At 41.9% G+C, this 20,533-nt stretch overlaps 1 protein-coding gene across 3 annotated transcripts in view; it reads right to left on the reverse strand.

The window, feature by feature from the left end:
- Positions 1-19,276, reverse strand: part of LOC106605045 (clathrin coat assembly protein AP180) — a 49,599-nt gene extending 30,323 nt beyond the window's left edge. The window contains exons 1-2 of one of the 3 annotated variants that reach the window (XM_082975264.1): positions 18,997-19,276; positions 18,326-18,607 (exon numbers count right to left, since the gene is read on the reverse strand). In XM_082975264.1, the coding sequence (XP_082831390.1) occupies positions 18,326-18,455 (130 nt within the window). In that variant the 5' untranslated portion in view covers positions 18,456-18,607; positions 18,997-19,276. Of the gene's footprint in view, positions 1-18,325 lie in introns of all 3 variants that reach the window. The other 2 variants (XM_082975262.1, XM_082975263.1) reach the window with 2 other exon arrangements.
- Between the last annotated feature and the right edge of the window lie 1,257 nt (positions 19,277-20,533).

Below are 20,533 nucleotides of genomic sequence, written 5' to 3' on the forward strand. Positions count from 1 at the left end.
TATGGGACTCCCAATCATGACCTGTTGTGATACAGCCTGGAATTGAACCAGGGTCTGTAGTGACACCTCTAGCACTGAGATACAGGGCCTTAGAGCGTTGCGCCACTCGGGAGCCAGAGTGCAGCTGTAGATACAGCACAATAGTTTGACTAGAGGGAGCATGTTATTTTATCACAGTATTAAGGGAAGATATAAATTGTATATTCCTCTTTCTCTCGCTATCCCTCTTCTATCCCCTTTTTACTGCAGCACACTAATTTCACTGTTCTCTACTGGGAGAGAATGAATAGGGGTGGGGTAAGGACAGGGGGGAGAGTGCCTAACAAAGCAGCAAGGAGAAGATATAGAAAAATGGAAAGAGCACAAGAAAGTTGGGGGGCGTAGCTGAACAACTTAGCCCTACCACTCCCTCTTATTTCTTCTCACTATACTAACACACTATACATCTCACAAAGTGAGCTTGCTCAATCTAGTCTCTCGTTACTCCACCTTGTCTCTCTTTAACTCTCCCTCTGCCACTACAGATGCATGTTTTCTCTCATTATATTCTGAAGGAGATCTTCACTCTCCATGAACGAGTTGATAGGACTTAAAATGCAGGAGCAACGTACTACATAAATACAGCTCCCTTTGGAATTACCTGGATTTCTGCATAAATTGGTTATACAATTTGATCTGATCTTCATCTAAGTCACAACAATAGACAAACACAGTGTGCTTAAACTAATTTCACATAAAATATTGTATTTTTCTTGTCTATATGGAATACATCATTTAAACATTCTCAGTGTAGGTTGGAAAAAGTATGCGAACCCCTAGGCTAATGACTTCTCCAAAAGCTAATTGGAGTCAGGAGTCAGCTAACTTGGAGTCCAATCAATGAGATGAGATTGGATATGTTGGTTAGAACTGCCCTGCCCTATAAAAAATACAGACAAAATTTGAATTTACAAGAAGCATTGCCTGATGTGAACCATGCCTCAAACAAAAGAGATCTCAGAAGACCTAAGATTAAGAATTGTTGACTTGCATAAAGCTGGAAAGGGTTACAAAAGTATCTCTAATAGCCTTGATGTTCATTAGTCCATGGTAAGACTATCAATGGAGAAAGTTCAGCACTGATGCTACTCTCCCTAGGAGTGGCCGTCCTGCAAAGATGACTGCAAGAGCACAGCGCACAATGCCCATTGAGGTTAAGAATAATCCTAGAGTGTCAGCTAAATACTTACAGAAATCTCTGGAACATAATAACATCTCTGTTGACAAGTCTATGATACGTAAAACACAAAACAAAAATGGTGTTCATGGGAGGACACCGCGGAAGAAGCCACTGCTGTCCAAAAAAAAAAACATTGCTGCACGTGTGAAGTTCGCAAAAGAGCACCTGGATGTTCCTGGCAAAATCTTCTGTGGACAGATTAAACTACAGTTGAGTTGTTTGGAAGGAACACACAACACCATGTGTGGAGAAAAAGAGGCACAGCACACATCAAAACCTTATCCCAACTGTAAAGTATTGTGGAGGGAGCATCATGTTTTGGGGCTGCTTTGCTGCATGCTATCATTGACGTAAAAAATGAATTCCCAAGTTTATCAAGACATTTTTCAGGAGAATGTACGGCTATCTATTGAAGCTCCACAGAAGTTGGGTGATGCAACAGGACAACGACCTGAAACACAGAAGTAAATCAACAACAGAATGGCTTCAACAGAAGAAAATACGCCTTCTGGAGTGGCCCAGTCAGAGTCCTGACCTCAACCCGATTGCGATGCTGTGGCATGACCTCAAGAGAGCGGTTCACACCAGACATCCCAAGAATATTAGTGAAGTGAAACAGTTTTGTAAAGAGGAATGGTCCAAAATGTATCCTGACCATTGTGCAGGTCTTATCCGCAACTACAGAAAATGTTTGGTTGAGGTTATTGCTGCTTCTAATTGCAGTCGCTGTACTCATAACATGCAGGAGAACAATCGCCTTATGGTGAGGATAGCAATGCTGCAAGCCCAGCTTCAGACGCAATCGTTAGGCAAGGGTAATTTAAGTGTAGGAGAGGATGAAACAGTGTCTGTGCCACCAATAAGTACAGATAGTAGTATAAATCCCGTCGCACAGTCCCCGCAGCCGGACAATTTTCTCATGGCTTCCGGAAGGAAATGCTGTAGGAATGCTCAACCGGTTTTCCCCATTAAGCAACGAGTTGGAGTCAGAGGCCGAGCCTTTTCTGGTCTCTCCTCCACCTCTTACGGGGTCTGAGATGCCGAAGCCTCCCACCATTATCTCTGACAAATTGAAAACCCTAGTCATTGGCGACTCCATTACCCGAAGTATTAGACTTAAAAAGCGAAAATACACTGTTTACCAGGGGGCATGGCTACGGAAGTTAAGACTAATCTGAAGATGGTGCTGGCTAAGGCTAAAACTGTAGAGACTACAGGGATATTGTTATCCACGTCGGCACCAATGAAGTTAGGATGAAATAGTCAGAGGTCACCAAGTGCAACATAGCTTAAGCCTGTAAATCAGCTAGAAAGATGTGTCGGCATCGAGTAATTGTCTCTGGCCCCCTCCGACTTAGGGGGAGTGATGAGCTCTACAGCAGAGTCTCACAACTCAATCGCTGGTTGAAAACTATTTTCTGCCCCTTCCAAAAGATAGAATTTGTAGATAATTGGCCTTCTTTCTAGGACTCACCCACAAACAGGTCCAAGCCTGGCCTGCTGAGGAGTGACGGACTCCATCTTAGCCGGAAGGATGCTCTCATCTTATCTATGAACATAGACAGGGCTCTAACTCCTCTAGCTCCACAATGAGCTAAACATGGCGGTGTTCGCTCTAGCAATCTCACTGGAATAAAGACCTCCTCCATTTCTGTCATTATTGAAAGAGATTGTGATATCTTACATCTCAAAATAGGGCTACTTAATGTTAGATCCCTCACTTCCAAGGCAGTTATAGTCAATGAACTAATCACTGATCATAATCTTGATGTGATTGGCCTGACTGAAACATGGCTTAAGCCTGATGAATTTACTGTGTTAAATGAGGCCTCTCCTCTTGGTTACACTAGTGACCATATCCCCCACGCATCCCGCAAAGGTGGAGGTGTTGCTAACATTTACAATAGCAAATTTCGTTTAAAAAAAAAAATGACAGCATTTTCGTCATTTGAGCTTCTAGGCATGAAATCTATGCAGCTTACTCAATCACTTTTTATAGCTACTGTTTACTGGCCGTATACAGCGTTCCTCACTGAGTTCCCTGAATTCCTATCGGACCTTGTAGTCATGGCAGATAATATAAAAAATGTTGGTGACTTCAATATTCACATGGAAAAGTCCACATACCTACTCCAAAAGGCTTTCGGAGCCATCATCGACTCAGTGGGTTTTGTCAAACATGTCTCCGGACCTACTCACTGCCACAGTCATACTCTGGAGCTAGTTTTGTCCCATGGAATAAATATTGTGGATCATAATGTGTGAAGGTGGTAAATTACCTTTTGATGGCGTCAGACCAAGGCTCTGCATCTGTCCTCGTGCTCCTAGACCTTAGTGTTGCTTTTGATACAATCGATCACCACATTCTTTTGGAGAGATTGGAAACCCAAATTGGTCTACACAGACAAGTTCTGGCCTGGTTAAGATCTTATCCTACGGAAAGATATCAGTTTGTCTCTGTGAATGGTTTGTCCTCTGACAAATCAACTGTACATTTCGGTGTTCCTCAAGGTTCAGTTTTAGGACCACTATAGTTTTCACTATATATTTTACCTCTTGGTGATGTCATTCAGAAACATAATGTTACACAGCTGTACATTTCGATGAAACATGGTGAAGCCCCAAAATTGCCCTCCCTGGAAGCCTGTGTTTCAGACATAAGGAAGTGGATGGCGGCAAATGTTTTACTTTTAAACTCAGACAAAACAGAGATGCTAGTCCTAGGTCCCAAGAAACAAAGAGAACTGCTGTTGGATCTGACAATTCATCTTGATGGTTGTACAATTGTCTCAAATAAACTGTGAAGGACCTCGGCGTAAGACTGTTTTAAGGACAGCTTTTTTCCATCTACGTAACATTGCAGAAATCAGAAACTTTCTGTCCAAAAATGATGCAGAAAAATGTATTCATGCTTTTGTCACTTCTAGATTAGACTACTGCAATGCTCTACTTTCCAGCTACCCAGAAAAAGCACCAGATAAACTTCTGTTAGTGCTAAACACAGCTGCTAGAATCTTGACTAGAACCAAGAAATTTGATCATTGTATTCCTGTGCTAGCCTCTCTACACTGGTTTCCTGTTAAGGCTAGGGCTGATTTCAAGGTTTTACTGCTAACCTACAAAGCATTACATGGGCTTGCTCCTACCTATCTTTCCGAATTGCTCCTGCCGTACATACCTACATGTACGTTATGGTCACAAGACGCAGGCCTTCTTATTGTCACTAGAATTTCTAAGCAAACAGCTGGTGGCAAGGCTTTCTCCTATAGATCTCCATTTTTATGGAATGCTCTGCCTATCCATGTGAGAGACGGAGACTTGGTCTCAACCTTTAAGTCTTTATTGAAGACTCATCTCTTCAGTAGGTCCTATTATTGAGTGTAGTCTGGCCCAGGGGTGTGAAGGTGAACAGAAAGGCACTGGAGCAACGAACTGCCCTTCCTGTCTCTGCCTGGCCGGTTCCCCTCTCTCCACTGGGATTCTCTGCCTCTAATCCTTTTACGGGGGCTGTCACTGGCTTACTGGTGCTCTTCCATGCCGTCCCTAGGAGGGGTGCGTCACTGAGTGGGTAGAGTCACTGATGTGATCTTCCTGTCCGGGTTGGCGCCCCCCTCGGGTTCATGCCGTGGAGGAGATCTTCGTGGGCTATACTCGGCATTGTCTCAGGGTAGTAAGTTGGTGGTTTGAAGATATCCCTCTACTGGTGTGGGGGCTGTGCTTGATTAGGTTTATATCCTGCCTGGTTGGCCCTGTCCGGGGGTATTGTCGGAAGGGGCCACACTGTCTCCTGACCCCTCCTGTCTCAGCCTCCAGTATTTATGCTGCAATAGTGTGATCGGGGGGCTAGGATCAGTCTGTTATATCTGCAGTATTTCTCCGGTCTTATCCTGTGTCCTGTGTGAAGTTAAGTATGCTCCCTCTAACTCTCTCTCTTTCTCTCTTTTCTCTCTTCTCTCGGAGGACCTGAGCCCTAGGACCATGCCTCAGGACTACCTGGCCTGATGACTCCTTGCTGTCCCCAGTGCACCTGGTCGTGCTGCTGCTCCAGTTTCAACTGTTCTGCCTATGGAACCCTGACCTTTTCACCGGACGTGCTACCTTGTCCCGGACCTGCTGTTTTTCGACTCTCTACCGCACCCGATGTCTCTAACTCTTAATGATTGGCTATAAAAAGCCATCTGACATTTACACCTGAGGTGCTGACCTGTTGCACCCTCTACAACCACTGTGATTATTATTTGACCCTGCTGGTCATCTATGAACGTTTGAACATCTTGGCCATGTACTGTTATAATCTCCACCCGGCACAGCCAGAAGAGGACTGGCGACCCCTCAGAGCCTGGTTCCTCTCTAGGTTTCTTCCTAGGTTCCTGCCTTTCCAGGGAGTTTTTCCTAGCCACCGTGCTTCTACATCTGCATTGCTTGCTGTTTGGGGTTTTAGGCTGGGTTTCTGTGTAGGACTTTGTGACATCAGCTGATGTAAATGGGGCTTTATAAATACATTTGATTGATTATGGTTCATTGTTTAACTAGCTAGCTACATGTCTAAACAAAAGACTCCACAATACAAATAACCATTTCACTGTACCATTTACATCTTCTGTATCCTATGCATGTGTAACGGCTGTCGTAGAGAGGGGACAAAAGTGCAGCGTGTTGAGTGCTCATGATGAATATTTATTTTAACTCAGAACACAAAAAAAATGATAAAGAGAAAACGAAAGCGCACAGTTCTGTCAGGTACAGAAAACTAAACAGAAGACAACTACCCACAAACACAGGTGGGAAAAAAAACTACTTAAGTATGATCTCCAATTAGAGACAACGAGGACCAGCTGCCTCTAATTGGAGATCCCCCCCCCAAAAAAAAAACATAGAAATAGAAAACTAGAAGCCAAACATAGAAATACAAAACATAGAAAAACACAAAACACCCACTGTCACGTCCTGACCTACTCTACCATAGAAAATAACATCTAACTATGGTCAGGACATGACAGCATGTGACAAATAAACATAACTTTTATTTGATATAGTACGTGTTTACCAGAGATGGTAACGTGAAGAACAACATGACCTGCACCAAAGTTAGGTTAGGATATAGGCCAAGGACTAGATAAAATGTATTTGTACTACTACTTTTTTGCTTCTACTTTTAGTCTTCAAATATTTGGTTGTTTAGTACACTACCTTATTAACTCTGTTTAGCACATGGCCTCACATGTGAATCCTTAAAGAGATGGGTGCGGTTAAGGTTTAAGATGGTGTGAACGATGTTGAACGGGTGTAGACAAAGAGAACTCTCCAGTAGGTGTACCAAAACATTTAAGGGCATTTTCAGAATAACTTCCCCATTGTTCCTCAACTGCAGTGTATGATATACTATTTTCTAACTCTGACTCTAATTTTATCCAATGTAACAAACACAATTTCAAATGTTGCTAAATAGGACCAAATCCAGGTGGTGGGTTACATATCTGCTGCCACCTCTCACCTCCTCTCACCTCCTCCTCCAACCCCTACTACTACATAAAATCTGTTAATTGGAATGACTGTTGATTTAGATTTAGGCAGTGCAGGTGATAATTAACAGTGCTGGTGATAATTAAGCTCACACACACACACACACACACACACACACACACACACACACACACACACACACACACACACACACACACACACACACACACACACACACACACACACACACACACACACACACACACACACACACACACACACACACACACACACAGAGAGAGATGGGTATTCTGCTGCAAATGCCTGCCGGATGTCATGATAGAAGATATAATCATGAATATTGACTGTGTGTGTGTTGTTGGGTATGTATGTGTGTTGATGTGTGTACGTGCATGCGTGTGTGTCCACAACCCTGATCATGACTCATGTACACTCAAACAGCTGTTGTAGCAGGGCAAGAGGATGGAAGTCATATTGTTTAAATTGCATTGGATAAAGATGGTGGTCCTTCTGAGCAGCAGGGTAGCAGGTCTCCTCCTTCTGAACCATCTAATTTGGCTGTAATCCAAATCCTGCCAGTGCACTACCTCACTCTGGGCTCAGGCTAAGACTGTCCATCTCATCTTACTTGGGTCTTAACCTTTGAAGTCAGTATGAAAACCATCAGGTTTTCTGACCATAGGGACCAAAAAACACGGTAGAAGCCAGAATCCCAACATGGCCACAATAATAAGTTGATGTGAGAGTCATGAAGAGGTTAAAAGTTTCCCAAGACTTGTGCCCAGGCAGCTGGGGGCCATGAGTGGCACACAAAGCTGGGCTTCTTAATCCATAGCGTCCCCATACAGTTGTGTTCTCTATCCCCTTCCACACAAAGAGAACTTGGCAGGAGAACGTACTTAGCATTCACACATAAGCAGTGCAACAGCTCTAAGATTGCTGGAGCCTGCACTGAAGACACAAGCAGGCCCTGTCGAGCCACCATCAAGAGTGTTGAAAGATGTTAAAGCACCTCCTTGCTGTTCAGCTGTAATGATCACAATTCTAAAATAATTAACACATGGATCTTTCACACAGGTGTGTCTCCAACCCCCTGCTAAGATGATAGCTGACCTGACATCATACTCTTTTCAGGGCTTTCAATGTCAGCTGTGGTGTGAAGCTACACCATCTTCTAGGTGTGAAGGTGTGGTCTGAGGAATCCTGACTGACAGACGGACCATTACAGTCTACTGTGTTGTCTGGCAGGAGGAATTTTCTCAAGAGAGAAAATGTTTTGAAATAGGGAGATTTTAAATGCAAAATATTGCTTTACAAAATGTTTTGCTACAGAGTGCCCTACTGAACATGACCCGTGATCTAGTTCAGCTACTACACTGGTGTCCTATTACACTACTACTGTATTATGTCTAGTGAAATCCCTTGTCCAGTGAGGGTTGGACACCTGAGAGAGGTTGGAGGCTCTCTCTCTCCCTCTCTCCTCACTGCAGCACACTACTAGCACTGCATCATTTCACTCTCTACTGGGAGAGAATGAATAGGGGTGGGGTAAGGATGATTTGGAGAGAGAGCCTCTCTCCCTCTCGCTCTCCCGCTTATGGGTCAGCATGGAAAGCTCACAGGCTTGGTGTTTGACGATATTACACTCACGAAATCACCATGGAAACATCCCAGGACACAGAGTCTTCAAATGAAAAAGACATGAAAGACCTTTCAGCTTTTTAGATGGCACTACTCTATATCCAGACAAACTATTCCTTCATCACAAGATAACACATAGGATTGGGAAATGCCTTAACATTAAGTGTGCTTTGTTGTACATCAACCAGGCAAGAACATGTTCTGAATGAATATCAATTTCCAGTCCTCCTCTAGCCGATGGGGAAGCCTTGATGAACAAGACTTGGAAGGACAGCATCGCAACTAGTTCTAAATGAACAATAAAACAGTAGGATCCCCATTTTGCTCAAACATCATACTTCTTGTATATTTCCTTTTTTCCCCTCTCAATTATTGAAGTCTGAGAGGAAAATCTGCTGGATGCAAAAGTTATTAAATTCATAATGTTGTTAGTGCTAATAATGGTTTTGTGAGGGGTTCAGATCACAGTCCTGCAATAATCAAAAAAAAATTACATATATTAAAACATTTAAAAAATAATTTCTATCTATATATATATATATATATATTATTTGTCCTGTCTGTCCCATCTCCCCCGCCCCCTTCTTAGGAGGTGCCACTATTTTCTATTCCCGCCTCCCTCCCTCCCTCCTCACTCCCTCTCCCCCTCCCCACCTCCCTCTCTCTTCCCCATGAGCTCATGTTGTGGACAAATCTATGCATAAAACAAAACATAATGGGTAGCTCATCTTATGTTTGAAAAATTGTTTGTGGGACCAAGGCACACATTAATAGAATTAACCTGTATGCATCGATATTCTATACTGACATTCAAAATACAATTGATAGATTCAAACAATTGTACATTTTTGACTGAATGTATCTAATGTTGTTTCCTTGGCGCTGTTCACACGAGCTATGGAGAGCTGTAGTGAAAGCCATCAAGGAAGTTTTGTAGCCATTGCGTTATGCTGAGGTTATGTTGAGGCTTGCATCTGGTCACTAACATTATTTTTGCCGCAGTCAGCCCAGACAACGATACTCGTTTCTGGGGTACTGTGAAAGTCAGTGAAGAGTCATCTTCAACAATAAAATACTGGGTAGATGGGGAATGGCAGCAGCAACTATGCTCGACACAGACCTGGCAACCTGTGACCAAAAGGTCTTCATAGTGGGGCAGTCCCACATCATGTGCATGTAGGTTCCAAAACTCAGTGGATGGAATGGTGTTCATAAGTGCACATAGCAGTTCTTAACTGCAAATGTAAAAAAAATGACACACCAAATTAAACATGTTTTTTTTAGGTCATGAAAGGATAATAAACCTTCATCATTCATTATGTCTGAAAATGTATGAATTGTTTGTACAGACCATTGTTTAAAAATAATAGGTTTCCCTCCCAAAGGTAAGGAGTTATTTCTAAATATTGGTGTTTGGGTATGCCATTGCACTTCCCAATTACCCAGTTTTTCGATTTGTTGCCAGGTCTGTATTGTGTGGGAGATGATTGGTCCTAACTGAGTACGGCACAACTTAGGAGATGAGGAACAGAATAGTATCTCTCAGTGTGAATGGTGACACTATATTTTCTTCAATTTCCAACCAAGAAAGACATTTATCTTGATCAAACTATTTCTTAAGTGGGCGGAGCACTAGAGACAAAGCATATTACTTGAAATTGGGTAAACCTAGACCCCCAAAACCTTTGGACTGCTGGAGTGTAGTCATTTTAATTCTGGGATGTGTCCCTTTCCATATAAAATTCAAGACTGAACTTTTGATATTTTCCCAGTACCCTAGTGGCGTGGGCAAAGGAAGCATGCCAACAAAGTGATTGAGTGATTGAGCAAGACATTAATTTTGACTTTTGAAATTCGACCTGATAAAGTGAATCTTAGATTAAACCATCTGTTGAGATCTGCTGTAATTGGAGCTGGGACTTGTTTGTAGATCTTCTAAACAAATGTATCTGGAAAGGGAAACATGCCAAGGTATTTAAAATGGGTCACAATTGGTATCTTCGATTCTATATTGAGATTGAACATTGCTTTGTTTAAGTGGGAGCAGAGATGATTTAGTGAGGTTAATCTTATAACTTGATATACTGCTGAATTGTCTGAATATACTTAATACATTAGGGAGGGATTGTGATATATTGTCAAGGTACAATAATACAGTACATTCAGAAAGTATTCAGACCCTTTCCCTTTTTCACATTTTGTTACATTACAGCCTTATTCTAAAATTGAGTAAATAAATAAACATCTTCATCAATCTACACACAATACCCCATAATGACAAAGCGACAACAGGTTGTCAGAATGTTTTGTCAGAATGTATTAGAAATAAAAACAGAAATACCTTATTTACATAAGTATTCAGTCCCTTTGCTATGACACTCAACATTTAGCTTAGGTGCATCCTGTTCCCATTGACCAATCTTGAGATGTTTCTACAACTTGATTAGAGTCCACCTGTGGTATATTTAATTGATTGGACATGAATTGGAAAGGCACGCACCTGTCTATATAAGGTCCCACAGTTGACAGTGCAGGTCAGAGCAAAAACCAACCCATGAGGTTGAAGGAATTGTCCATAGAGCTCCAAGACAGGATTGTGTCGAGGCACAGATCTGGGGACAGGTTCCAAAAATGTCAGCAACATTTAAGGTCCCCAAGAACACATTTGCCTCCATCATTCTTAAATGGCAGAAATTTGGAACGCCAAGACTCTTCCTAGAGCTGACTGCTCAGCCAAACTGAGAAATCGGGGGAGAAGGGCCTTGGTCAGGCAGGAAACCAAGAACCCGATGGTCAATCTGACAGAGCTACAGAGTTCCTCTGTAGAGGTGGGAGAAACTTCCAGAAAAACAACCATCTCTGCAGCACTCCACCAATCAGGCATTTATGGTAGAGTGGCCAGACAGAAGCCACTCCTCAGTAAAAAGCACATGACAGCCCTCTTGGAGATTGCCAAAAGGCACCTAAAGGACTCTCAGACCATGAGAAACAAGATTCTCTGGTCTGATGAAACCAAGATTGAACTATTTGGCCTGAATGCCAAGCGTCACGTCTGGAGGAAACCTGGCACCATCCCTACGGTGAAGTATGGTGGTGGCAGCATCATGCTGTGAGGATGTTTTTCAGTGGCAGGGACTGGAAGACTAGTCAGGATTGAGGGAAAGATGAACAGAACAGAGAGATCCTTGATGAAAACCTGCTCCAGAGGGCTCAGGACTTCAGACTCAGGCAAAGGTTCACCTTCCAACAGGACAATGACCCTAAGCACACAGCCAAGACTTCGGGACAAGTCTCTGAAAGTCCTTGAGTGGCCCAGCCAGAGCCCGGACTTGAACCCGATCTAACATCTCTGGAGAGACCTGAAAATAGCTGTGCAGCAAAGCTCCCCATCCAACCTGACAGAGCTTGAGAGGATCTTCAGAGAAGAAATGGAGAAACTCCCCAAATACCGATGTGCCAAGCTTGTAGCGTCATACGCAAGAAGACTCAAGAAGGTTCTTCAACAAAGTACTGAGTAAAGGGTTTAAATGCGTATGTAAATGTGATATTTATTATTTTTTTGACCCAAAAATGTAAACCCTGTTTTTGCTTTGTCATTATTGTCACGTCTGCTCCTGCTCCTCCCCTCCGGCGTACGACGTCGCCAGAGTACTAACCACCGGTCCTGGGATTCATCATTACGCACAGCTGGCACTCATCATTACGCACACCTGTGAATCATTATGATTCACACCTGGACTCCATTATCTTCATAATTTCCTCCCCTTTATATGTCACTCTCCCAGGTTCACTCACCAGTTGGTATTGTTCTTGTGTATCAGCGTACTGCCTTATTTTAGTGTCATGTTCTTGGTTTTGTTGTTTTATTAAAACGTTTCACCTGCACCTGCTTCCGACTCACCGCCCCATCATTACAATTATGGGGTATTGTGTGTAGATTGATGAGGAAAAAATACAATTTAATCCATTTTAGAATAAGGCTGTAATGTAACAAAGTGTCGAAAAAGTCAAAGGGTCTGAATACTTTCCGAATGCACTGTATGCCATCTGCATATAATGAGATTTGGTGGTCCGTGTCCTCAACTGATATTTGCTCTAAATCTTGGGATTGACCTATTGTTTTAGCTAAAGGCTCCAGTGATAGGGCAAATAGGTGACTAGACGCTGGACAGCCTTGATGAGTTCCCCGTTTGATGTCGAACTGTGAGGAGCATTGGTTGCCCATCAAGACCATTGCAAAGGGGTTACGATACATATTTATAAATATTTAGCCAAATACCATTCTTTCCATAGAATACCAGAAACGGTCAAAGGCCTGACTGCACAGGGGGATGGTATATTAGGAGTAATGTGCATTATACATATGAGATGTCTCAGACTAGCGTCAGACAATCTATATTTGACAAAAGCTGTTTGATCTGGATTAACTAGTTTGGGTAAATGGTTTCAAGACGTTTGGCTAGAACCTTTGTGTACAATTTCATGTCACTGTTAATGAGGGAGAGAGGCCTATGACTTGAATAGAGAGTTGTGTCTTTACCTTTTTTATGTAACAGAGAGATAATTGCACTATTAACATCTCTATTGAAAAAGCCCATTTGAATAGATATTTGTACCATTTCTAATAATATCAAGCCAAGATCAGACCAAAAGGTTAAATAGAATTCCGGTGGGATGCCATCCCATCCAGGGGATTTACCTCAGTTCATGTCTTTCAATGCATCGTGCAGTTCATTGAGCATTATACTGTAGGTGCATTTAGAGTGTGAATCATCGCAGGAGAGTTGCGGTAGATTCAAGCCCTCGAAAAAGGGTCTCTTGCTTTCTGCTGTATTTTGTACTTCAGAACTGTATAATTTTTCATATACATTTTTAAATTGTAAATTGGTTGATGGTGAAAAAGAGAGCACGTCAGCCTGAATGGAAACAACGTCAGCAAGACTATCCTTATTGCGTAATTTACTAGCTAAGAGGAAGCTAGGTCTATTACCGTCCACATAATCAGTTTGTCTGACTTCATGAATTAGAAATTCTGCTCTTAATCTCAGTAAGGAATTTAACTCAGATTTGATGATTAATAATTCTTTCTCCTTCTCGGCGTACATTTTTTTTTCTGCTGTTGACGAGTTAGTAAGAATAAAGTGAGACTGTTGAGACTTGTTCAAACCAGAAGCAAATGCTATTGTATTGTTTCTAATGAACCCTTTAATGGCATCCCACAGGAATCCATTGTCATTCACCAATTCTTTGTTGAGGAAGATAAATTCATGTAAATCAGACCTGAATTGATTACAGAAATCCAATTTTTTTAAGAGAGTGAGATTACTTGTGGCACGATTTGGAACATTGTTTATAGTTTGCATAAGTTTCATGATCAGACATAGACATACAGTATGTACAATTTCCACCTTTTGTACTAGATGCAATAACTGTGATGAAAGTAATATGTAATCAATCTATCCTTGAAAATTATCTGTGCCTAGCAGAGTAAAATGTATATTCTTTCAGGTGTGGATTATGCACTCTCCATATTGTATATCTACTAGTGTAACATCAGAAACCATATTTTGCTATGCTATAGTGGCTAGTGGTACAGTACCCGATTTGTTAGATTTACACATTGTCGGATTTATGGTTGTATTCATGTCACCACCTAAGACCATATGGAAATCAGATACTCCAGCAAGAATTTTGGATAGAGAGACAAAAAAACTAATAATCGTAAGTATTGGGGGCATATGCAGAAACCAAAATATATACAGTACCAGTCAAAAGTTTGGACACACATACTCATTCAAGGGTTTTTCTTTATTTTTACTATTTTCTACATTGAAGAATAATAGTGAAGACATCAAAACTATGAAAAAACACAGATGTATTAACCAAAAAAGTGTTGACATTTTTTAAATATATTTTACATTCTTCAAAGTAGCCACCCTTTGCCTTCATGACAGCTTTGAACACTCTTGGCATTCTCTCAACCAGCTTCATGAGGAATGCTTTTCCAACAGTCTTGAAGGAGTTCCCACATATGCTGAGCACTTGTTGGCTGCTTTTCCTTCACTCTGCGGTCCAACTCATCCCAAACCATCTCAATTGGGTTGAGGTTGGGTGATTGTGGAGGCCAGGTCATCTGATGCAGCACTCCATCACTCTCCTTCTTGGTCATATAACCCTTACACAGCCTGGAGGTGTGTTGGGTCATTGTACTGTTGAAAAACAAATGATAGTCCCACTAAGCACAAACCAGATGGGATGGCGTATCGTTGCAGAATGATGTGGTAGCCATGCTGGTGAAGTGTGCCTTAAATTCGAAATAAATCACTGACAGTGTCACCAGCAAAGCAGCCCCACACCATCACACCTCCTCCCACATGCTTCACGGTGGGAACCACACATGCGGAGATCATCCGTTCATCTACTCTGTGTCTCACAAAGACACGGCGGTTGGAACCAAAATCTCCAATTTGTACTCATTAGACCAAAGGACAGATTTCCACCGGACTAACGTCAATTGCTGTGTTTCTTGGCCTAAGCAAGTCACTTCTTCTTATGTGTGTCCTTTATTAGTGGTTTCTTTGCAGCAATTCGACCATGAAGGCCTGGTTCACACAGCCTCCTCTGAACAGTTGATGTTGAGATGTGCCCGTTACTTGAACTCTGTGAAGCATTTATTTGGGCTGCAATCTGAGGTGCACTTAACTTAAATGAACTTCCCTGCAGCAGAGGTAACTGTGGGTCTTCCTTTCCTGTGGCGGTCCTCATGAGAGCCAGTTTCATCAAAGTGCTTGACGGTTTTTGCGACTGCACTTGAAGAAACATTCAAAGTTCTTGAAATGTTCCGCATTGACTGACCTTCATGTCTTAAAGTAATGAAGGATTGTCATTTCTCTTTGCTTATTTGAGCTGTTCTTGCCATAACATGGACTTGGTCTTTTACCAAATAGGGCTATCTTCTGTATACCAACTGATTTGTCTCAAACGCATTAAGAAGGAAAGAAATTCCACAAATTAACTTTTAACAAGGCACACCTGTTAATTGAATGCATTCTAGGTGACTACCTCATGAAGCTGGTTGAGAGAATGCCAAGAGTGTGCAAAGCTGTCATCAAGGCAAAGGGTGAATAATCTCAAATATAAAATATATTTAGATCTGTTTAACACTGTTTTGTTTACCACATGATTCCATATGAGTTATTTCATAGTGTTGATGTCTTCACTATTATTCTACAATGTAGAAAATAGTTTAAAAAATATATATATATAAAAACCCTTGAATGAGTCAGTGTGTCCAAACTTTTGATTGGTGCTGGAAATTTGCCAGAAAATATTTCCTTCACATAGGCAATTCTCCCTTCTTGATCATTGAAACTTGAGATTACGGTGAAAAAAAAACAATTACCACTTTTGTTTTATTATTAACAGAAGAAAAGGCAGCCAACTTCAAGTTGTTGTTTTCTATTTTGCTTATATCATCCTTCATTATATCAGATTCCTGGAGCATGGCAATATCTACTCCTTTCCTATTCATAATATCAAAACAACTAGTATGCTTTTTTTTCTCCTTTTATGCCCTGTAAGTTCCAAGAAAGCACAGTTAGCTTAACCATTAAAAATCTGGAAAATACTTTGTTGCAAATGTAATAATGAGTAAATAAAGTAAATAAAAAGTAAATAGATGAGTAATCAATAATCAGCAAAGAATACAGTACGTAAAAATTAAAAATAAACTACATTTTCCAAGAGCCCTCCCAGATCGCAACTCATATAAACCTCCCCCTTTCCCTCCCCTACCCTCCCACTAAAAAGGGAATACTTGTGATTATATTGCAGTTGAATTAGACTTGTAATATCTACAGCAATGTTTGATTTAATTATGTGACTATTTGCCATATGTACTATTTTGTGTGTGTGTGTGTGTGTGTGTGTGTGTGTGTGTGTGTGTGTGTGTGTGTGTGTGGTGTGCGCATGCGTACGTGTGCATGCCTATATATGTGTGTGAACCTGTTGTGTATTCAGTGGAGAGCATTGTCCCTTAGAGCTAGTCAGTGGGCGACATCACATATACTCAGAGCACTAAACGAGAGTGACTGGCTATGAGGAGCAGAGGACACCGAGTCTGCACTTTCCGAGATGTCAAAAGATTGCTGACACATGATTGGCCGGGGGTGGGCTTTCCAATCCCCCAATCCCATGAATAAGGGGAGTACATAAATATGCTTTACTCCCAGACTCAAAGAGGGTGGATTGGGTGGATTGAATTATCCCTGAGAGGTTTTGCCAAGGTCACTCTTGGTTTTCATATTGATGATGTACAGAAGGAGAAACTACAGCCTTAGGTTACCTAGCTGGCGCAGTATTGGGCTATCATCCTGGCAAGCAGACTCTCTTGGCCTAATTGCCACAGACTGATCACCACTGGTCCTTATGGAGAAAGTGAGGCAAACAAGCCACCTGCCATCAGTGATCATGTAGGCCTGATGCAAAACAGAGGCCTTTGGATTAAATTGATCTGGTGCCTGACTTGGGCACCCATGACAAAGATTCTCTCAGGTAGGAGTGTATGATCTTTCAAATGCTATACATAATCGCATACAGGGGTATACACTTAGTATACAAAACATTAAGAATACCTGCTCGTTCCATGACATAGACTGACCAGGTGAATCCAGGTGAACGCTTATGACCCCTTATCAATGTCACTTGTTAAATCCAATTCAATCAGTGTAGATGAAGGGGAGGAGACAGGTTAAATAATTATTTTCAAGCCTCGCGACAATTGAGGCATGGATCGTGCACCACTGAGTGGGTGAATGGGCAAGACAAAAGATTTAAGCACCTTTGAACGGGATATGGTTTGTGTCAAGAACTGCAACGCTGACGGATGCTTCACACTCAACAGTTTCCTGTGTGTATCAAGAATGGTCCACCACCCAAAGGACATCCAGCCAACTTGACACAACTGTGGGAAGTAATTGGAGTCAACATGGGCCAGCATCCCTGTGGAACGCTTTCAACAGCTTGTAGAGTCCATGCCCTGACAAATTGAAGCTGTTCTTAGGGCAAAAGGTTGGAGGTGCAACTCAGTATTAGGAAGGCGTTCCTAATGTTTGGTATGCTCAGTGTATATTGCGTGTTTTAGACATTTAGTAAAATACAACTCTGAAACTAAGAAGTTAATTCAGCACATCGGGTTTCCTATGTCATTGTAAGACAAAACCTGAAAAACAAACTTGTATCTCCTCACCATCTAACAAAGTGGGGCTTTGATACCAGACACAGCTGACAGACAGTGCCACTCCGCCTCCTATACCTCCTCACATTGGCCAGGTCCCGAGGTACAAGCCTGTGTTAGTAGTAGTGACAACAGGACCTCTCAGATGAGGGTGGAAGGAAGGATGCAGAGGTAGGAGGCTGATGGCTCTGTTCTGTTCAATGTCCTGGCTCGGAGTTGACTACTTCAGTCTAACTGCCCCTTTTATGAGCACAGCAGGCATCAATATTGATCGGTGATGCCTGGCAGGGGCCTGGATAGTCTGGCTAAAGCGAAACATCATTTGTTTTAGGTCTACATGCTGAAAACATTTATTTCACACAAGCAAAGCAAATGAAGATGGTGAACCATTGCTATTGATTTAATAATATTATAATATGGGTATAGGTATCACAGGAGGTTGGTGGCACCTTAATTGAGGAGGACGGGCTCGTGGTAATGGCTGGAGCGGAATGAGTAGACTAGTATTAAATACATGAAACAAATAGTTTGATGACATTCCATTTGCTCCATTATGAGCGTCCTCCCCTTAACAGCCTCCACTGATAGGTATAATATTATTCAATCACAGGAACACACACACACATACATACATACATACATACATACACACACACACACACACACACACACACACACACACACACACACAGGGAACCAGTACTTGTAAGGTGTGTGTAGAGATAGGGAGGAGAGGCCATAATTACATTCCAGGTGTTTTTTCTTGGGTGCTGTCTGCTCATGAGTGGTAGCTTTGCAGACAGCTCGAGCAACCTCCGATCCCGTCAAGCTGTATTGCGCCGCGGCAATGCGGTCCGTCAGCGTCTGCCCCGACATCTTCTCTCCGTGGCGTCAAACCTCACGAATCAAACGTCAAAAATGGTCCCCCCCAAAGCACAACCAGTCGTGGTATTCCAGAGTGCCCTTAAAAATCCACTGGGGAGGTGGATATAGGGAAAATACTCTCAGCCTAGATATTGGGAAATGTTCTGAGATCGGAAATGAAACGACAAATTGAAAAGGATGCTTGACATGGATAATGGCAAATAAGGTTGCGTCGTGCTTTCCTCTCGAGTCCAATTTACCGATAGCCTATGCCTTACTTAGGCCTAGCCCATGCTATATGAACTCGATTTGATAAATAAGATTGGCCTATAGGCTAACAGAGGTGCAATTTATCCTCAATATGCAATACAAAAAGGCAAAGGGAGAGATGAGGTCGATTTATTTTCTATGATAGCTTCTCGTTGTAATTGTCTATAAACGGGAATTTATTTTTTGCAATGTTTGATTTGTATAATTCTACATTAGTAATAAATGTTTTACAATTAAATATCAGTTAAATTACTTGTAGGTTATTCTATTCTAAAGTCCTTACTGTAACGGTTTGGATGGTCTCCTCATAAAATGATGGTTCGCTGTGGATGATGCTCGACCGACAACGCGTCCTTCCCTCTTCCAGCGAAGGACTATATTCCTCACCAAGGACCCCCGTTTTTCAGCCAACTATTTCGCCTCTCAATTTATGGGCCATTAAATAACAGTGGCGTTCTTTCCCCCCAGTGATCCACCGTTCACCACCGACGATGCTTGAAACTGAGGAAGTGGATGGTGGCGTTTCGATGGATTTGCCTTGTTTGTTTATTTATTTATTATCTCACTCCTCCCCCTCGTCTGAGTCAGATGACACGTCATTTAAGAACCCAGTAGCAGTAGCAGAATCGATATAATCAGCGGGCTGCATCCCAATGGCGAGGCGAGTTCTTAAAAGGTTAAAGGGGACTACAGAAGCCAACGATGCAACTGATAGGCAGATACGCACGAGTAACTAACAGCTGATCTAGCCAGTGCTGGAGAAGGATGTGGAAAGCTCCCTGACTCAACTATATTATGTTGTATTACGCTGCTTATTATGCTTTCATATGTAATCCCCGTTGGAAGTCTGTCTGTCTTTTCCTCTGGATTCCCCGAGAAGAATGTTTTGTTCACAATGATATGTTTGCGCATCTATTGGTGATTATAGAGAAAACTTCAAGTATTTATATTAGAACCATTTCAGCACCATGGTGCTGTCCACAAGTGCTGCCCAGTCTATGGATCTCGAACCATTGCAGCATCATGGCGCTGTCCTCAATTGGTTTCCACCAAAAACACCTTCCACCAAGAAGACCAGCATCCTGGAGTCGCCTCTTCACTGTTGACATTGAGACTGGTGTTTTGCGGGTACTATTTAATGAAGCTGCCAGTTGAGGACTTGTGAGGCATCTGTTTCTCAAACTAGACACTCTAATGTACTTGTCCTCTTGCTCAGTTGTGCACTGGGGCCTCCCACTCCTCTTTCTATTCTGGTTAGAGCCAGTTTGCGCTGTTCTGTGAAGGGAATAGTACACAGCATTGCACGAGATCTTCAGTTTCTTGCCAATTTATCGCATGGAATAGCCGTCATTTCTCAGAAGAAGAACAGACTGACGAGTTTCAGAAGTTCTTTGTTTCTTGTCATTTTGAGCCTGTAATCAAATCCACAAATGCTGATGCTCCAGATACTCAACTAGTCTTAAGAATGCCAGTTTTATTGCTTCTTTAATCAGAGCTGTGCTAAGATAATTGCCAAAGTTTTTTCTAATGATCAATTAGCCTTTTAAAATGATAAACTTGGATTAGCTAACACAACGTGCCATTGGAACACAGGAGTGATGGTTGCTGATAATGGGCCTCTGTATGCCTATGTAGATATTCCATAAAAAATCTGCTGTTTCCAGCTACAATAGTCCTTTACAACATTAACAATGTCTACACTGTATTTCTGATCAATTTGATGCTATTTTAATGGACAAAAAAATATATTTTCTCTCAAAAACAAAGACATTTCTAAGTGACCCCAAAATTTTGAATGGTAGTGTATATATTTTTTATTG

This window comes from Salmo salar, chromosome 05 (genome assembly GCF_965601325.2).
Source record: "Salmo salar chromosome 05, fSalSal1, whole genome shotgun sequence".
Lineage (NCBI taxonomy): Eukaryota > Metazoa > Chordata > Actinopteri > Salmoniformes > Salmonidae > Salmo > Salmo salar.